The following is a 19,761-nucleotide window of genomic DNA, read 5'->3' on the forward strand; positions in this document are numbered from 1 at the left end:
ATGAGGCCATTCAGCCTATCGAGTCCAGCCGGTTCGCTACGCAGCAATCTAGTTAGTCCCACTCCACCCTTCGATCCCTATAGCCCTGCAAGTTTATTTCCTTCAAGTGGCCATCCAATTTCTTTTGAAAATTATTTACTGTCTCCACTTCCACCACCCTTGTGGGCAGCAAGATCCAGATCATTACCACCCACTGTGTAAAAAAGATCTTCCTCATATTCCCCCTGCATCTCTTGCCAAAACCTTCAATCTGTGCCCCCTAGTCCTTGTACCATTAGTTAATGGAAACAGCTTTTCTTGTCTAACTTATCTATGCTCGTCATAATATGAATATATGAATTAGGAGGAGTAGGCATGTAGCCCCTTCAGCCTGCTCCATCATTTGATAAGATCATGGCTGATCTGATTGTGGCCTCAACTCTACTTTCCTGTCTACCCCCATACCCTTTGACTCCCTTGTCAATCAAGAATCTCTCCAACTCGGCCTTAAACATATTCATGTCCCTGCCTCCACTGCTCTCTGGGGAAGAGAATTCCACAGCCTAAAGACTCTCAGAGAGAATTTTTTTTTCCTCATCTCCATCCTAAGTGGGAGACCCCTTATTTTTAAACTTTGTCTCCTAGTTCTAGTCTCTCTCACAAGGGGAAACATTGTCTTAGCATCCATCCTGTCATGTTCCCTCAAGATCTTCTATGTTTCAATAAGATCACCTCTCATTCTTCTAATCTCCAATGGATACAGGCCCAACCTTTCCTCATTAGATAACTCCTTCATCCCAGGAATCAGTCAAGTGAACCTTCTCTGAACTGCTTCCAATGCAATTATATCCTTTCTTAAGTAAGGAAATTAAAACTGTACACAGTACTCCAGATGTGGTTTCACCAACACCCTATACAAATGTAGCAAAACTTCTTTACTTTTATATTCCATACTCCTTGCAATAAACAACAACATTCCATTTGTTTTCCTAATCACTTGCTGTACTGCATACTAACTATTTATGATTCAAATACCAGGACATCCAAATTCCTCTGTACTGCAGAGTTCTGCAATCTCTCTCCATTTAAAAAATATACTGCTTTTCTATTCTTCCTGCCAAAGTAGATCATTTCACATTTTACCACATTATACTCCATCTGCCCAATTACTGCCCACTCAATTAACCTATCTAAATCCTTTGCAAACTCCATATATCCTTCTCATAACTTACTCTCCTACCTATCTTTGTGTTATCAGTAAATTTAGCAACCATACATTTGGTCCCTTCATCCAATTCATTTATATAGATTGTAAATAGTTGAAGCCCCAACAGAGATCCCTGTGGCACTCCACTAGCTTTTCTGGCCATTGTGCACCTTCAGGGATGGATCCTTGAAGACAAGGACTATCCACTGAGGATATGGCTACTGATGCCTATGAGGAGCCCATGCACAGATGCAGAGGAGAGATACAACACCTACCACTGGATAACACGAGCAACCACCGAGCAGGCGACTGGTCTGAAGATGAAATTCAGGTGGCTAGATCGGTCCAGTGGAGCCCTTCAGTATCCCCCACTGAGGGTCTCATGTATCGTGGTGGTCTGCTGTGCACTGCACAAACCGGCACTACAGAGTGGGGAGGCGATGAACAACGGGAAATACAAGGAGCATACTGCGTCCTCGGAGATGAGGATGCAAAGGAAGAAGCTAGCTGAGCAACGCCAGATGCAGGACCCCAGAGACAACAGGAGAGACGCCATGAGATACATGCAAGGGAGGCTCTCGATGGTCTTACTCATTCACTTTTCTTTTGATCCTTAGTTCCAGTTGTACATTGACTAATAAAGACTCAACTTTATGCAGCCCTTTTGTTGCCTTCTTTCCTTCAGGGAACAAACGCTCATTGATCAGTTGCACAGCGCTCAGCTGGCAAGACTCCAGACTGGACCCCTTTCAGCATGATGTCTCGCCTCGACACAGAGGCTGGGTTGAAGAAGCGCCAAAAGCCATATGGAATGGGAAGGAGATCTTGTTTGTGGAAAAAATTCTTTACTGACTGTGATAGTAATCCATCTATAATACACATTCACCAATGAATACCCTGTGCTTCTAGGTGCTCTTCTTCATTCTTTGTGTGCACTCCTATGAGGTGCTCCCCCTGAACAGTCAGCTGAAGTGGAGGCAGGCTGCTGACCTTGCTGTCCTTGGCTAGGGATGGCCTTGGCAGTCATCCTCTGGTTGCCTTAGGACTGGTGGGTCCCAGCATGTTTGATGCCTCCTGCACAGAAGCAGCCGTCAGGGACGAGGGAGGTCCTGGCGTCCCTGGCACTGCTGGCCACAGCAGGAGCACCCTGAAATGAGCCCCCAGTAGCGGTGAGCAGCCGCTCTTCTTTCCTTTCAAGGCAAACCTGTGCCTCCCTACTGACTTGAGAGGATGGAGGACCTGGTGGTGCCTCCAGGTCCCCTGTCCCCTCTCGTCTTTCCACTGCTGCCTTGAACTCATGGTTAAGACGAGCGTATGCAGGTTTGCACGAATGTCCTGCAGACACTGCTGGATGTAGGTCTCCAGGAGAGCCACCAATATTTCAATGGAAGAAGCCACTCGTACATCAGTCAGAGACAGTGCAGCACTCAAGGCCTGGATGGACACTTCCACTATCCATGCTTGGGCACATGTAGCCTCTGGCATCTCTGCCAGATGTTGCATTGCCAGATATTTCCTGACCTCCTGCTCCAGCTGCATTTCCTCTGAAGTTGGCAACACCAGAAGCACGTCACGAGCCTGGGGTTCAGCATGGGCCTGGTCTCCCACATTTCTCTGACTGTCATAGGCCTGGGCTGTCTCAGCTGCTCAGGTGCATCTGTGATGTGCTCACCAGGTTGTGTGCCCGAATCTAACTGCGAGCACATACCCACCAACGTTTGAGTATCTGTGCTGGTGGAGGGTGCGGGGGTGATGATGCACCCTCTGAGGCTGCTTCCTCCCCCTCAGAGGTGGCAGGCTCTCCCACAGTCTCGGAGGTTCTTCGAGTAGGCTCCATGTGACTAGCATGAGAGCAGAGACATTGAAGGCTCAAGGGCCTCCCTCCCAACATAGCACACACCCCTACATTGGAGATCCCTGTCGGCACCAGATGCCTGATGAGCATCATGGCTTCATAGCTGCAGATGCACCCTTGTGTCCCATGACGGCCTTACTCACTGTCTTGGGAAGATGCCCCCCGTATCTCTGTCCACAATGGTTCGCCCATCCTGCGGCCCAGCCAGCTCCATAGCCTCCTCCTCCATCGGGGTCAGGACATGAGAGAATCGGCAGTCCACTACCAGTCTTGGCGCAATCTGTGCAATTGCGGGCAATCTTCTCCTGCAGACACAAGGATGAATGCTGTTGGTCCCCCAGCGACAACAATCCCAAGAAATGTTGTTGTTTGTCCATTGGTTACAGATGGGAGCACACAGATGCCTCCTGCCCAGGGACCTCGTGAAGGTCTGTACTGACAAACAGCCTCCTTTAAGGGACATTTCACCATGCCTCAGGCAGTTTGTTTGCATCTCCTGACCCTTTGCTCACATCTGGGTGGGCACCCCTTCTCCATCCAACGCATCTTCCTCCTCTGACAGATGCAAGGCCCAAGAGTTGAAGGCTTTAAGAGGTACTCACTTTTGCTGTCCGGATAAGGTTGAGCTGCCTGCAACACTGAATCCAGATCCTTGGGGTGACCCCATGGCTGCTGACCTCCTCTACGATCTGCAGCCAGGCTTGCTTGTTGAGACTCCCAGCTCTCATCCTCCTGTCCCTGGGAAAGAGAATCTCCCACCTTTCCCTGGCTTGTAAGAGCATCTAGAGGGAGCCAACACCAAAGAGTCGGGCCACCTAGTCTAGAGGCCTGCTCAGGTCGGGAAAAAAGAACCTGACCTGGCCCAACCCGACCCGAACCCGCCCCGACCATCCGTTTTCTTACCTTCCTGACACTGAACCTGCAAGAAGCTGCAGCGCATGCGTGATGACTTCACAGTGACGTCACTCACTCACTGCGCAGACTCAGTTTCATCCTGGACTCCCAGCTCAGGTAAGTTTTTTAATTTCAATACTTACCAGCAAAGCATTTACCATGTGTGTCCGGCCCGACCCGAACTGGATTCGGCCCGTCCCGAGCACAAAAGCCAGACCCGAAAGATGGGCCCGACCCGATCCGGACCCAACACATGTCATCGGGTCCCATTGGGTTCGGGTCAGGCAGCAGGCCTCTAACCTAGTCTACTGTACGCCATTACCCTGCAGACTTTCAACACTCTGGAAATCCTATTATTACAGACAGCAATATTGAATGCAGGTCTGACAACCCTTTAATACTGGTGTCATCACCTGCTGCGGTGTCAGCTGACGCCGGCGTCTCCAGCTCCACCCCCACTACTGTCCACATAATTGGTCAGTCCCTGTGCCTCATTCACCTTAATTGGTCGGCTGCCGCTGGATCGCTTGCAGTCAGCCCCTCGAGGCCCCGACGTAAGCCACACCCGCTTCCGGTCTCAATGGGGGGACTGGCGACTTCATCACAAAATCCAGCACTGAGTTTTTTGATGAAGTAACAGAGAGGGTTGATGAGGGTAATGCTGTGATGTACTGCAATAATCATGAGTGATTTTAATTACTGCAATAATCATGAGTGATTTTAATTACTGCAATAATCATGAGTGATTTTAATTACTGCAATAATCATGCGTGATTTTACTCTTCATATAGATTGGACGAATCAGCTTGGCAAAGGTAGCCTGGAAGATGAGTTCAGAGAGTGCATTGGGGATAATTTCTTAGAGCAGTACGTTCTACACCTGGTAATGTGCAATAAGACAGGATTAATTAATGACCTCATTGTAAAGGAACCTCTCGGCAAAAGTGATTATAACATGACAGAATTTCACATTCAGTTTGAGGGTGAGAAGTGGGGGTCTGAGATCAGTGTCTTAAACTTAAATAAAGGTTATGAGGACAGAGTTGGAGAAAGTGAACAGGGAAAAAAGGTAGGACAGTAGAGAAGCATTGGCAGACATTACGGAGATATTTCATAACTCTCAGCAAAGATATGTTCCTTTGAGAAAGAAAGAATCTATGCAAAGGATGCACCTTCCGTGGCTAATTAAGGAAGTTAAGGATAGTATCAAATTCAAAGAAAAAGTGTCCAATACTGCAAACATTAGTGGTAGGTCAGAAGATTGGACAGATTTTAGAAACCAGCAAAGAATGACTAAAAAATGAGGAAGAAATTAGAGTATGAGAGAAAGCCAGCGAGAAATATAAAAAGATAGTAAGGGCTGAATTTTGTTGAGCTCCTGACGTTGGGCTCCATGGTAGGTGGGCAGTGGGCCTGAAGATCAGAGTGGCAGTGGCCCACCATGGAGCCCGATGCCAGGATTGCTGGGCCCGATCTTCCTGGTGGCGGCGAGGCTCCGTGGTGGCCCCCCCCGCTGCTCAGCAATGGGACCTGACTATAAATAATTAAATTAACTTTACACATACATTTAAATCCAATTTCCCACGATCTTACCGTTGGATACGGATCTTCAGTGACGGGCGGCACTCGCATCTTCACTTTCCCGTCCAGGGAAAGCTGGAACCATCGAGGTGGGGAAAGGGGGACCAGAGTATTTTTAGTGCAGTGGAGAGAGGGGGCGTCAACTCTGAAATTTCTGTTTATTGGGGGGGAAACGGGGCAAATCTGCATTCTCTGCCTGCACAGAAACAGCTGACGCTATTCATGGCGATGCTGACCCCCACCACATGATTGGGGGGGTCACGGCTGCCCTGCATATTTAAATGAGCCACTGCGCTCAAGATCGTGGCAGCGTGGTGGCGCACTACCCGTGCATGCAGGTCGCCATTATTTCGTGGTGGGAAAATAAAATCCAGCCCCAAGAGTTTCTACAAGTATTTGGAAAGGAAGAGAGTAACTCAAGTGAGTGTTGGTTCCTTAGAGGGCGAGACTGGGGAATTAATAAAGGGAAACAGGGAAACGGCAGAAGCATTGAAGAGGCACTTCGTGTCTGTCTTTACTGTAGAAGACACAAAAAACATCCCAATACTTGAAAATCAAGAGGTAAAAGGGAGTGAGGAACTTAAAACAATCACAATCATTAGAGAAAAGGTACTGGGGAAACTATTCGAACTAAAGGCTGACAAGTCTCCTGGACCTGATGGCTTTCATCCTAGGGTCTTAAAAGAAGTGACTGCAGAGATTGCGGATGCGTTGGTTGTGATCTTCTAAAATTCCCTAGATTTTGGAAAGATCCTAGCGGATTGGAAAATCTCAAACGTAACACCGCTAGTCAAGAAAGGAGGGAGGCAGAAAGCAGGAAACTATAGGCCAGTTAACCCAAGATCTGTCATAGCGAAAATATGAGAATCTATTATTAAGGCGGTAATAGCAGGACATTTAGAAAATCATAATACAATCAGGCAGAGCCAACAGGGTTTTGTGAAAGGGAAAGTTTGACTGATTTATTAGAATTCTTTGAGGAAGTAACAAACAAGGTGGATAAAGGGGAACCTGTAGATGTGGTGTACTTGGATTTCCAAAAGGAATTTGATAATGTGGCACATCAAAAGTCACTACACAAAATAAAAGCTCCTGGTGTAGGGGTAACATATTAGCATGGATAGAGAATTGGTTAGCTAACAGGAAGCAGAGAGTAGGGTTAAATGGGTCATTTTAGGGTTGGCAAGCTGTTACTAGTGGAGTGCCACAGGGGATCAGTACTGGGGCCTCAACTATTTACAATCTATATCAATGACTTTGATGAAGGGACAGAATGCATGGCAGCTAAATTTGCTGATAACACAAAGATAGGTATGAAAGTAAGCTATCAAGAGGACATGAAGTGTCTACAAAGGATTTTGGTAGGTTAAGTGAGTGGGAAAAAAATTGGCAGATGGAGAATAATGTGGGAAAATGTGAACTTGTCCACTTTGGCTGGAAGAATAAAAACACATTACATTATCTGAATGGAGAGAGACTGCAAAACTCTACAGCATAGAGGGATCTGGGTGTCCTGGTACATGAATGATAAAAAAGTTGGTATGCAGGTACAGCAGGTGATTAGGAAGGCAAATGGAATGTTGATGTTTATGGCAAGGGAAATAGAGTATAAAAGTAGGGAAGTTTTGCTACAGCTGAACAGGGCCATAATTAGACTGCATCTGGAGTACTGTGTACAGTTTTTGTCTCTTTACTTAAGAAAGGATATAATTGCATTCGATGCAATTCAGAGATGGTTCACTCAATTGATTCCTGGGATGGAGGGATTATCTTATGAGGAAAGGTTGAGCAGGGTGGGCCCATACCCATTGGAGTATAGAAGAATAAGAGATACTCTTATTAAAACATATAAGATCCTGAAGGGACTTGACAGAGTGGATGCTGAGAGGATATTTCCCCTTGTGGGGGAGTCTAGAACCAGGGGACACAATTGAAAAATTAGGGGTCTCCCATTTAAGACTGAGATGAGGAAAATTTTTTTTCTTTCGGAGGATCATTAATCTTTGGAATTCTCTTCCCTGGAGAGCAGTGGAGGCGGGGTCATTGAATATATTTAATGCTGAGTTAAAATAGATTTTTGATCAATAAGGGAGTCAAGGGTTATGGGAGGCAGACAGAAAAGTGGAGTTGAGGTCATAATCAGGTCAGCCATGATCTGATCGAATGGCAGAGCAGGCTAAAGGGGCTGAATGGCCGACTCCTAATTCTTGTGTTCTTGTCGTGTATTTGGCTTCCAAAAGGCATTGATACAGTGCCACATAATAAGCTTGCCAACAAAGTTGATGCCCATAGGATATAAGGGACAATTACAGCATAGATACAAAGGAAGCAGAGTGGAGGTGAATGGTTGCTTTTTAAACTGGAGGAAAGTATACAGTGGGGTTCCCCAGAAGTCAGTACTGAGACCACTGCTTTTCTTGATAAATATTAATGACTTAGACTTGGATGTACAGGGCAAAATTTCAAAATTTGCAGGTGAACACAAAACTTGGAAGTACAGTGATATTTGAGAATGATTTTGTCAGACTTCAGGAGAACATAGACAGGCTGGTGGTATGGGCAAACACATGGTAGATGAAATTTAATGCAGAGAAGTGTGAAATTATACATTTTGGTAGGAAGAATGAGAAGAGGCAATATAAATAAAGGGTATAATTCTAAAGGGGGTGCAGGAGCAGAGAGATCTGGGGTAATTTGTACACAAATTGTTGATTAGGGCGGCGCAGTGGTTAGCACCGCAGCCTCACAACTCCAGCGACCCGGGTTCAATTCTGGGTACTGCCTGTGTGGAGTTTGCAAGTTCTCCCTGTGTCTGCGTGGGTTTTCTCCGGGTACTCCGGTTTCCTCCTACAAGCCAAAAGACTTGCAGGTTGGTAGGTAAATTGGCCATTATAAATTGCCCCCAGTATAGGTAGGTGGTAGGGAAATATAGGAACAGGTGGGGATGTGGTAGGAATATGGGATTAGTGTAGGATTAGTATAAATGGGTGGTTGATGGTCGGCACAGACTCGGTGGGCCAAGGGCCTGTTTCAGTGCTGTATCTCTAAATTAAACTAAACATGGTGGCAAGACAGGTTGAAAAAGTGGTTAAAAAGGCATTCGGGTTCCTGGACTTTATAAACAGGGCCAGAGGATGGAATGTTATGGGTGCCGCGGCGTTCCCACCATAACTTCCACTTCCGCTGCAAATCCCGTTTCCCACATGGCGATGGGCACGAGGAACACGTGGGATCATACGCCGGGGCCGGCCTTTCATTGGTGGAATCCACCATCGCTGCCCCAAGCACCATGATCGCCACAGATATAAAACATTCTTTGCTTGTGGCCTCAAGGATCAGCAGCCTTCCTTTCATGTAAGTATCTTCAGAATAACTTACATTGAAGCTTTTACTTAAATCAAAAATGATTTTGCCTCCCTTATTTTGTGAAAGTCACCACCAACTTTTTTATTTATTAATTCATGGTATATGGCAGGTTGGATCCAAAATTGGCTTAGTGCCAGGAAACAAAGGGTAGTAGTCGACGGATATTTTTGTGAACGGAAAGCTGTTTCCAGTGGCGTTCCACAGCGCGCAGTGTTGGGTCCTTTGCTGTTTGTGGTATATATTAATGATTTGGACTTAAATGTGGGAGGCACGATAGGAAAATTCGCAGATGACAGAAAAATTGGCCGTGTAGTTTATAGTGAAGAGGATAGATGTAGACTCCAGAATGATAGCAGTGGTTTGGTTGAGTGGGCGGAAAAGTGGCAAATGGAATTTACTCCAGAGAAGTGTGAGGTAATGCATTTGGGGAGGGTAAACAAAGTGAGGGACTACACAATAAACGGGAGGATATTGTGAGGGGTAAAAGAAGTGAGAGACCTTGGCGTGTATGTCCACAGGTCCCTGAAGGTGGAAGGACAGGTAGATAGAGTGATGAAGAAGGCACATGGAATACTTTCCTTTATTGGCCAAAGTATAGAATACAAAAGCAGGGATGTAATGCTGGAACTGTATAAAATGCTGGTTTGGCCGCAGCTGGAGTATTGCGTACAGTTCTGGTGACCACATTACAGGAAGGACATAATTGCTCTGGAGAGAGGACAGAGGAGATTTACAAGAATGTTGCCAGGGCTTGAAAGTTGCAGCTATGAGGAAAGATTGAATAGACTAGGGCTGTTTTCCTTAGAACAGGGGAGGCTAAGGGATGACTTAATTGAGGTGTACAAAATTATGAGGGGCCTAGATACAGTAGACAGGAAAGACCTGATTCACCTAGCGGAGAGATCAATTACCAGGGGGCACAGATTTAAGGTGATTGGTAGAAGGATTAGAGGGGAGATGAGGAAAAACGTTTTCACCCAGAAGGTGGTGGGTTTCTGGAATTCACTGCCAGGAATGGTGTGGAGACAGAAACCATCAACTCATTTAAAAGTTACCTAGACAGGACATCTGAAGTACTCTAACCTGCGAGACTATGGACCAGGTGCTGGAAGGTGGGATTAGATGGGGCGGCTAGTTTTTTCAGCCGGCATGGATACGATGGGCTGAATGGCCTCCTTCTGTGCCATAATTTTTCTATGGTTCTATGTGGGCGTCGCTGGCCAGGCCAGCATTTATTGCCCATCCCTAATTGCCCTTGAAAAAGTGTTGGTGAGCTGCCATCCTGAACTGCTGCAGTCCATGTGGGTAGGTACACCCACAGTGCTGTTAGGAAGGAAGTTCCAGGATTTTGACCCAGCGACAGTGAAGGAACGGCGATATAGTTCCAAGTCAAGATGGTGTGTGGCTTGGAGGGGATCTTGCAGGTAGTGGTGTTCCCATGGGATTTGCTGCCCTTGTCCTTCTAGTTGGTAGAAGTCGCGGGTTTGGAAGGTGCTGTCTAAGGAGCCTTGATGCATTGCTGCAGTATATCTTGTAGATGGTACACACTGCTGCCACTGTGCGGTGGTGGAGGGACTGAATGTTTGTGGATGGGGTGCCAATCAAGTGGGCTGCTTTGTCCTGAATGGTGTCGAGCTTCTTGAGTGTTGTTGGAGCTGCACCCATCCAGACAAGGGGTGGACAGTATTCCATCACACTCCTGACTTGTGCCTTGTACATGACGGACAGGCTTTGGGGAGTCAGGAGATGAGTTACTCGCCGCAGGAATCCTAGCCTTTGACCTGCTCTTGTAGCCATGCTATTTATATGACTACTCCAGTTCAGTTTCTGGTCAATGGTAACCCCAGGATGTTGATAGTGGGGGATTCAGCGATCGCAATGCCATTGAATGTTTCGGGGAGATGGTTAGATTCTCTCTTGTTGGAGATGGTCATTGCCTGGCACTTGTGTGGCGTGAATGTTACCTGCCACTTATCTTCATATAATTTCATATAATTTATTTTCCCTACAGCCAAAGTGAATCGAATGGCAGCCAGCAGGCAACCTCCCGTCCCATGGTTCAGTGATGCCTCCTTGCAGGTTCTCCTCCAAGCCGTCAGGTAAAGATGGGAGGTCATCTTCCCTGAAGATGGATTACAAAGACCCTTCCACCTCACCAAGGCAACCTGGATGAAGGTAGCAGAGGAGGTCTTGAGCCGTGAGGTCACTCAGAGAACATGGGTGCGGTACCACAAGCGCATCAATGACTTGCTCACATCAGCGAGGGTAAGTGATCATGGCAAAGTAGCTTCATTGTTTCCTTCCATGGCTCGGTGCCTTTAAGGCAGAGGATACGCAATGAAAGCAGTGGAATGCGTGGGCAACTTTGGTGCCATTCACTAAATGATGCAGCACCAAGATGAACATTGGTAATATTTATGTGATTGGATGTTTCATGCGAAAGCCAATGCAGAATGAGTGGTGTTGATGCATGTATGCAATAGTTGTGGTGCATCATTTGCCATGTCACTAAATATGCACTGCCTGCTGCAGGAGAAGCCACAACCTGCATGCGCGTGCTAACACAAGAGGAGGGGCCCTGACATAAGGCTGCTGACCACGGCTGAGAAGGAGGCGTCTAAGATCGCGAGAGAAGAGGGAGGCACGGCAAGTGGAGATGGCGAGGCAGGAGCCACAAGGCGTAAGGATGAAGTGTCATTTCTGCTCTTGCAGCCATATATGGAAGCTGAAGGGAATTGTGTGAACTCATGTGAAGCAAATGCTTAAAGTGCCTCTGTTTGTGTCTCCACTGCAACTGCCTGCAGTTGAATCGCAGAACGCCGCATGGCCCAAGAATCCTCCTCTGGGGAGGAAGAAGCAGCCAATGCCCCAAAGGGTGCACCGTCAACTACCTCTTCTTCCACCTCCGCCAGCGTAGATGCATTCACATGGTCCTCAGGGGCTTTAAGATTAGAATATGGGTCACAAGCTGGTGTGCATGACACAGACACGTCCCAGGAGCTGAGGGAGCATATGCCAGCCTGGTCCCCTGACAATTGGAGGACTGTCAGGGACCAGGCCCCTGCTCAACCCCACGCTCATGATGATCTTCTGTTTTTGTCTACGAGAAGTCTGCTGGATGTGCAGCAAAACCATGTGGAAAATATGTCGGAGATGCCTGCGGCCATGCATGGGTTTGCGCGTGCCATGGAGGAGTCCATGCACACCATGACATCTTTATTGTCCCAAGCATTTGAGTGTATGGCTTCCTCAGTTAAGAGTCTGGTGAGCTTCATGGCAAGTCTGGTTGAGCACTCGAGCCATATGCAATCTGACCTGCACTCCATCGCCATTACCGTGAGCTCCATGCAGCAGGGTCTAAGCAAGAGGGGGGTGAGGAACCTGGACCTCCCTCCAGGTGCACCCTCCCCTCAGGGAGATGCCATTGTGCACAGAGATGGAGGAGGAGCGCGTGCCAGCTGCCCCGGGTCCTTCCTCTCAAGGCACCCCCAGGTAAGCGGCATCTCGTCCACCCCCCAAAAATTGACCCCCTTACCTCCAGCAGGTGGGCACATGGGGGATACTCAAGCACCATTGCTGCAGACCCCCAGTAGGATGGAGCCATCAAGGCCCCATTCCTCCAGAGGATGCCCGTCACGGTCATCCACAGCAACGGGGCAGCGCACTGAGCAAACTGTCTCCACCTCAGCTGCTAATGTCAGGGCAGCACCTACACGTAGTGGGAGAAAAAGGAATTTGACAGAGTATTGATCATGAAGGTGGCAATGATGCTGTACAAATTGTCACGATTGAAAAGATTTATTAATACATATTATTTCATGCAAAATTTGATCCATTCTTGGTAAGGTTTTGCTTGGTTACAGATGGGCACAAAGAGGTTTTTTTGAAGAGCTATGGCAGGAACACAATGATGTTTGCAAAGCATCTCAGGAAATGTCCAGTGTCCATATCTCATTGGAATTTGAGCCTTCACTCTTTAATGATGGCTGTTTTCCTATTGATGATTAATAACATTTTCCAATACTGACTAGCCTTTCTTTTGTTTTCTACAACTGTAACTTAACATTGCTTGCAGTGGTGTGTAGTCGCATTCATCGTAGCTCATAGATGATTTCAAGTGCCAATCACATGAAAGTGCAGAAATACTTCATTAATGAATAAGATATGAATAAAACCTCATGCAAAAGGGGATTTCTGTGTGGAATTGTTATGTTTCTCCTTCCAGCGTTCCTTGATGATGTGGCTTATTGTTGGCTGAAATAAATGAGGTTCTCCCTGATGTCCCTTGCATGTCTCTCATATCCATGACGGCATCATTGACATTGCTGTCCTCCTCACTCTTTTCATAGTCTTCCTCTGAGGAGGACTGCTGTTCCTCCGCCTGCAGAACGTGCCGCGTCTAATTGCAAGGTTTTTCAAGGCACAGCAGATGATTATTCATGACATATTCTGTGGCGCATACTGAAGATCCCCTCCAGACTGGTCAAGGCAATGGAATTGCATTTTCAGCATGCCAATGGTGTGTTCAATGATGGCTCTGGTGGATGCGTGAGCAACATTGTACCTCTCTTCAGCAGCACTTTCGGGATGACACACTGGTGTCATCAATCATGTACAAAGGGGGTAAACGCTTGTTACCCAGGATCCATCCATCCACTTCGGCTGGTTCCTCTTAAACCGCTGGCAGCTCCTCAAAATGTCGGAGTCATGACAGCTCCCCGGGAAATGTGAGCAAACATGCATGATTCTTCTCCAGTGGTCGCAAAGCAGATGTACATTTAAAGAGTGGAAGCCTTTGTGATTGACAAATACAGCAAGCTGGTCCCAGGGAGCTATTCACATAAGTACAATCGATCACCCCTTGCACTCTAGGGAACCCAGCGATGGCGCTGACGGCCACAGACCTTGCTGCCTGGCTGTCCTTGTCTACAGTCAAGTAGATGAAATCATTGGCATGTCGAAAAAAGGCATTGGTCAACTCTTTGATGCACATGTGGGTCGTAGACTGTGAGATGCCACATATGTCACTGCAAGGAGCCACTGGAGAAAAAACTGAGTGCAGCAGTCACCTTGAGGGCATGAGATTCCCACTAAAGCCGAGTGGCTGCAGGTCATGCCGCAGGATCCTACAGGTTTCTGTGACCATTTCACGTGACATCCTTAGGCGTCTCTGGCATTGCCTCTCTGACATTTGAAGGTAATTTGACCTTGTCCTGAGGATGCGATGATGTGCCAGTGCCCGTCTTCGATAAGGCCATTCCTCAATGTTATCATTTGGAGCATCCTCACCTTCCTGTTCTGTCTGTTGCTGGTGCTTAGATATCATAAGTTGAGGGAAAAGATCCCTCCTTAGTCTCTCAGTTTTTCTTCCTTTGGTACTAAACAAATTGGATGTATGAGATCCATATCGCTGCAGTTTTTCTGAACAATAAATAAGCAGAATGTAGCGATTCAGCCCTCTGTTGCCAATGAGCTGAAACATCGAGGCTATGAACAGCTCCCCTATATCTGCCTTCAAACTGCAGCCAGGTAAAAGTCACGCCCACTGTTGTTTGCCTGCTCCCACTCTCCTTACAATCCTTGAGTGTCCACGTGGTTCCCATTATCGTTGGAGAAGATGGTGCGCATGGAATTCAGGTCTAGTCTCCCCGCCTTCCAAACTCCTCCTGCAACCTTCCAGCTTAAACCCATCACCCTTGACCCACCCCAATGTTACTGTTATCCATCCCTCCATACCGTTGAGCCTCCTCCCCATTCCCATGCATAGCGTAATCATCAATGTATTCAAGCCACTCCTCCCCCCGTTCCTACTCCTGTTACTATCGACATGCCGACTCTCACCCTTGAATCTCCTCACATGGAACTGACCATTGTTGCCGAGTCCCGCTTGCCTCCATATGAAGCTGTTGAATATCCATGCATTAGTCTTGATTTTCCCCTACAGCACCATTTGCCCCCATTGATTGTGACCGTTCCCTCTGCTAGCCAGTACCCTCAATTTTCCCCATCTCTCCCTGACGTCGACAGCACTCATCCCTCCCTTTAAGCCCTTGACAAATATGTTCACACTGTACTGATCTAATCCACCCACCACCTCCGCAGCCAACAAAATGCATCTTCACCATCAAAATCAGCCATTCAACACCCTGGACGCTCCACTCCACCCTCCCCTGCTCCCCATCAACCCCAACCTTCCCTCCCTGACTACCCTCCCCTGCTCCTCCATGTAGCCCCCACCAATGCCGTCATCCCCTAAGAAGATTCACCATTGCTGGTGTTGAGCCTGGAGGCAAACATCCATTTCAATGCTGGCTTTAGTTTAGTGGATGAGTTAAAGAGAGAACATACCTGAGACTCAACTGCACAAATCTGACTGTTGAAATATTCGTGAACCGGGTGGCATTGGAATAGCGCTTGCCATTCACGTAATCTGGCAGGCAGGACCAAATTGTAACTATGCGTAAGGGATTGTCATCTAAATGAATGCAAAGCTGCAAACCGCCACCATGCTAAGGCAATCCTGGAATGTTGCAAACCCATCAACTTAATTCCGCTAAAATATCCCAAAGTCGGGAATCCGAAAAAACACCTCCTGCCTAATTATATCGCTCCACACGCTAAAGGCCTGCTACCTGACCCGAACCTGACAGGACCCGACGACATGTGTCAGGTTCGGGTCAGGTCGGGCTGGACACACACGGTAAGTGCTCTGCCGGTAAGTATTGAAATTAAAAAACTTACCTGAGCTGGGAGTTCAGGATGAAACTGAGTCTGCGCAGTGAGCGAGTGACGTCACTATGATGTCATCACGCATGCGCTTCAGTTTCCTGCAGGTTCGGTGTCAGGAAGGTTAGTAAAGGGATGGTCAGGTTGGGCTCAGGTCGAGTCGGGCTCGGGGCAAAATAGGAGGGACTGGGGCCGGGTCGGGCTCAGGTCCGCTGTGGTTCGGGTTGGGTTCTTTTTCCCGACCTGAGCAAGTCTTTACCACACGCTGCCAAATCCACTGTGGCGGACAGCATAAAATTCCCCCCATACAGTACAAAAGCAAGGAAGCTTTGAAGAACTTTTATAAAACACTGATTCGGCCTCAACTGGACATCGCACTTAAGGATGAATCTGAAGGCTTTAGAGAGGGTGCAGAAAACATTTATGAAAATGATTTTAGGGATGAAGGACTTCAGTTATGTGGCTAGCTTGCAGAAGCTGAGACTGTTCTCATTAGAGAAGGTTGATAAGAGATTTGATAAAGGCGTTCAAAATCATGAGGAGTCTGGACAGAGTAGATAGCAAGAAACTGTTCCCATTGGCGGTAGGGTCAAGAATCAGAAGACACCAATTTAAAGCCATTGGCAAAAGAGCCAAAGGCAACTTGATGAAAAACTTTTTTACGCAGTGCGTAGTTATGATCTGGAATACACTGCCTGAAAGGGTCGTGGAGGCTTGATCATGGCTTCAAAAGGGAATTGGATGAGTATCTGAAGGGTAAAAATTTTCAGGGCTACAGGGAAAGTGCAAGTGATTGGGACTAGCTAAATTGCTCTTGCAGAGAGCTGGCACAGACTTGATGGGCCAAATAGCTTCCTTCTGTGCTGTCGCCATTCTATTACTCTATCATCATTTTAAATGAAGTGTCCTTGAAGGCTAGCAGAAGCTTCTGGTCTGTGGGATCATCTTTAATGTATTTATATATTCTCTCCCGCTCTTCGGTCCCTCACCTCCTCTGCCCCTTCCACACTCCTTCTCCCCTTTCTTCATCACCTTCTTTTCTGCCTCCCCTTCCTCCCTTCCCCTCTCACCTCTGGTTTTGTCTTTCTCTCATCCAAAATCTTTCCTTATCTATTCTCCTTCCTCTGTCCCCTCCCTCTGCCTGTAAACTTGTCAGGCTATAATTACACCCTTCTACCAGGGGATGGAATGCAGTGCCAGTACTGATGGGCATGTGTGATTGCAGTATGACGAGCTTACCTAGGTTGTTTCCATAATACACATGGGCAGAGGAACTTAAAATGGAAATATAAGAATAAGGACAGAACGTATGACTGGAAAATGTGAACTGAACTGCTTCTGTGTGCTCTGGTCCAATTAAGCCTGCCTTCCAATTCTGTTTCACCTGACAGTGGTTTGGGCTCCCCAAGGTCTATTTTAACTTCATTTGCCCATGTAAACAGGAAGGTGGCAGTCTGAAAATGGCCTGGCTGCCATCATCTCAGGAAGGCGCTGAGAGGCACAGCTGGAGCACTTATCTGTTTCAGGCAGGAGGTCACTTGTAATTTGCAAATCGAGGCCTTATGACATACACAGGGCTCCAATTGCAATTTTGGAGTACAAGTGGATGTCAAGCATACCATACCCATTTGTACCAGGCATTGAGTGGCCTAACCAGCAGTCTTTAACAAACAGCCCAGACAGTGATAATCTTTATTGGTGGCACAAGAAGGATTGCCTCCCCTAGGCTTCAAACGTCAGGCAGTTTAGCATGGCAGCTGACCAACTTCTCACCTCCCCACAATCAGTGCAGCAGGTGACAGCTTGGCACCTGCAGTTTGTAAATGAGGCCCGGGCCTGAAAACAGCTTAGGCCTCATGCCCAGAACAAAACGCGGCCTAACTCTGCCAACTACTCACTCCTTATCTGTCCAGTAGCAACGATAGTCCTCCATGTGCAATTCCAGGAAAGACTGACTATCAATATAACATCAAAATATTATGTAAAACACGCTATAAAGTATTTGACTTTAAAATGGGTTAATATTATTTACCGGTCAGTCAGAGGAGTGATCACTAGTCGAGGAGTGTTCCCCAAATATTCATAAGAGTACTGAAACTGAGCATCACATATGTTGACAAAGCAGTGAGTCTGGCTGTTGTCCCAGCGATGCCGCAACTGAGACAGCCAAGCAAAGGCTTGGGCGTTCGCAACCTAAGGGAAAAACATGCATCATATTTAGCTTTATCTTATTACGAAATTGGCTGAATGGAAGGAGACAGAGTGTAGGAATAATTGGCAGGTACTCTAATTGGCAGGATGTGACTAGTGATATCCTGCAAGGATCTGTGTTGGGGCCTCAGCTATTCATTGTATTCATTAATAACTCAGATGATGGGATAGAATGCCACATATCCAGATTTGCTGATGACACAAAGGTAAGTGGCACTGTAAGCAGTGTAGATGAAAGCATAAAATTACGAAGAGATATTGATAGATCAAGTGAATGGGCAAAACTGTGGAAATTGGATTTCAATATCAGCAAATGTGAGGTCATCCACTTTGGACCTAAAAAGGATAGAACAGGGTAATATCTAAATGATGAAAAACTAGAAACAGTGGAGGTCCAAACAAACTTGGGGATACAGGTACATAGATCATTAAAATGTCATAAATAGGTATAGAAAATAATCAGAACAGATAATGGAATGCCAGCCTTTATATCTAGAGGACTAGAATACAAGTGGGTAGACGTCTTGCTTCAGCTATACAAAGCCTTGGTTAAACCACACCTGGAGTACTGTGAGCTGTTCTGGGCACCACACCTTAAGAAGGGTTTATTAGCCTTGGAAGGAGTGCAGCATTGGAATGAGACTTGTACTCCAAGGATCAAGCTACGAAGAGAGCTTAAAGAAACTAGGGTTGCATTCCCTGGAACTGAGAAGGTCAAAGGGTGATTTGATTGCAGTTTTCAAGATATTAAGGGGAACAAATAGGATAGATTGGGATAAATTATTTCTGCTGGTTGGTGATTCTAGGACTAGGAGGCATTGTCTAAAAATTAGAGCCAGACCTTTCAGAAGTGAAATTAGGAAACACTTCTTCACATAAAGGGTGTTATAACTTTGGAACTCTTCCACGAAGAACAACTGATACTAGGTCAAATGTTAATTTTAAATCTGAGATATATAGACTTTTGCTAGTCAAAGATATTAAGGAAATGGGGCAAGGGCCCAAAGGCAGATCAGACATGATCTCATTGAATGGCGGAACAGGCTCAAGGAGATAAATGGCTTACTCCTGTTCTTACCTTATGATATAATGTCACTATTAAAGGCAGTGTTTTATACTTTAATCAAAAAACATGAACAGCAGACAATTACAAGAACAAAGGCAGCGCAAGAGGAAAGTAGTCTGTTCAAGAAAAACAAAGGAAAGAAAGTCGTAGATTACTTGCAATAAACTCTCTAACATGCCTTCTGAGCAATGAGCTTTGCGACAACGTCCCGAGCATGGACATCTATAGTGCATATAGTCATAATCTTCTGCCTGTCACCTGATGTCAGCTCTCCCAGCAACATGTTGATCAGAGCGTTCAACTGCACCATCTGGAAATAAATATTTAAAAAATCATTACAATTTAGGCATATTAACTCAATGCTTGGAAAGCAATTGTAAGATAAACAGAATATACAGACTGAATAGTTATGACAACTGATAGAGGGAACTCCAGAGTAAGTTCATGACATTTAAATTCACTACTGTGGCCAGACTTCAGACACAGTTTAACAAATGATACCACTCAATCATTGACTTGATGGGAATAAGATTGCTATAAAACAAATATTACCTTCAATCCTAAATTTAAAATACTGGCCGAGAAATTTGATTGCCTCTTGCCCGTTTTACAAGTGTTAAAAAATTAAAATGTCTCTAATAAATTTTCCCAGAAATGTATTTGATGCAGCATGGTTTTCCAAGCACATGCAACATTACAGCAGTCCTTAGAATAACTTGAAGTTGTGCTCATGCTGTTTACAGAAAAGGATTTGAGGAGGAACGTTTTTTTTAATACAGCATGTGGGAATGACCTGGAACTCGCTGCCTACGAGGGTGGTGGAAGTGGAGATGATGAATGTTTTAAAAGGAAATTGGATGGGCACTTGAGGGAAAT

The 19,761-nt window shown here is 46.3% G+C and overlaps 1 protein-coding gene across 1 annotated transcript in view; it reads right to left on the reverse strand.

Moving 5' to 3' along the window:
- The window catches only part of LOC137345649 (dynein axonemal heavy chain 11-like), a 622,812-nt gene that overhangs the window by 359,969 nt on the left and 243,082 nt on the right, over window positions 1-19,761 (reverse strand). The window contains exons 29-30 of the mRNA XM_068008891.1: window positions 19,064-19,195; window positions 17,641-17,801 (exon numbers count right to left, since the gene is read on the reverse strand). Of these exons, the coding sequence (XP_067864992.1) occupies window positions 17,641-17,801; window positions 19,064-19,195 (293 nt within the window). The remainder of the gene's footprint in view (window positions 1-17,640; window positions 17,802-19,063; window positions 19,196-19,761) is intronic.

Source organism: Heterodontus francisci, chromosome 2 (genome assembly GCF_036365525.1).
Source record: "Heterodontus francisci isolate sHetFra1 chromosome 2, sHetFra1.hap1, whole genome shotgun sequence".
Taxonomy (NCBI): Eukaryota; Metazoa; Chordata; class Chondrichthyes; order Heterodontiformes; family Heterodontidae; genus Heterodontus; species Heterodontus francisci.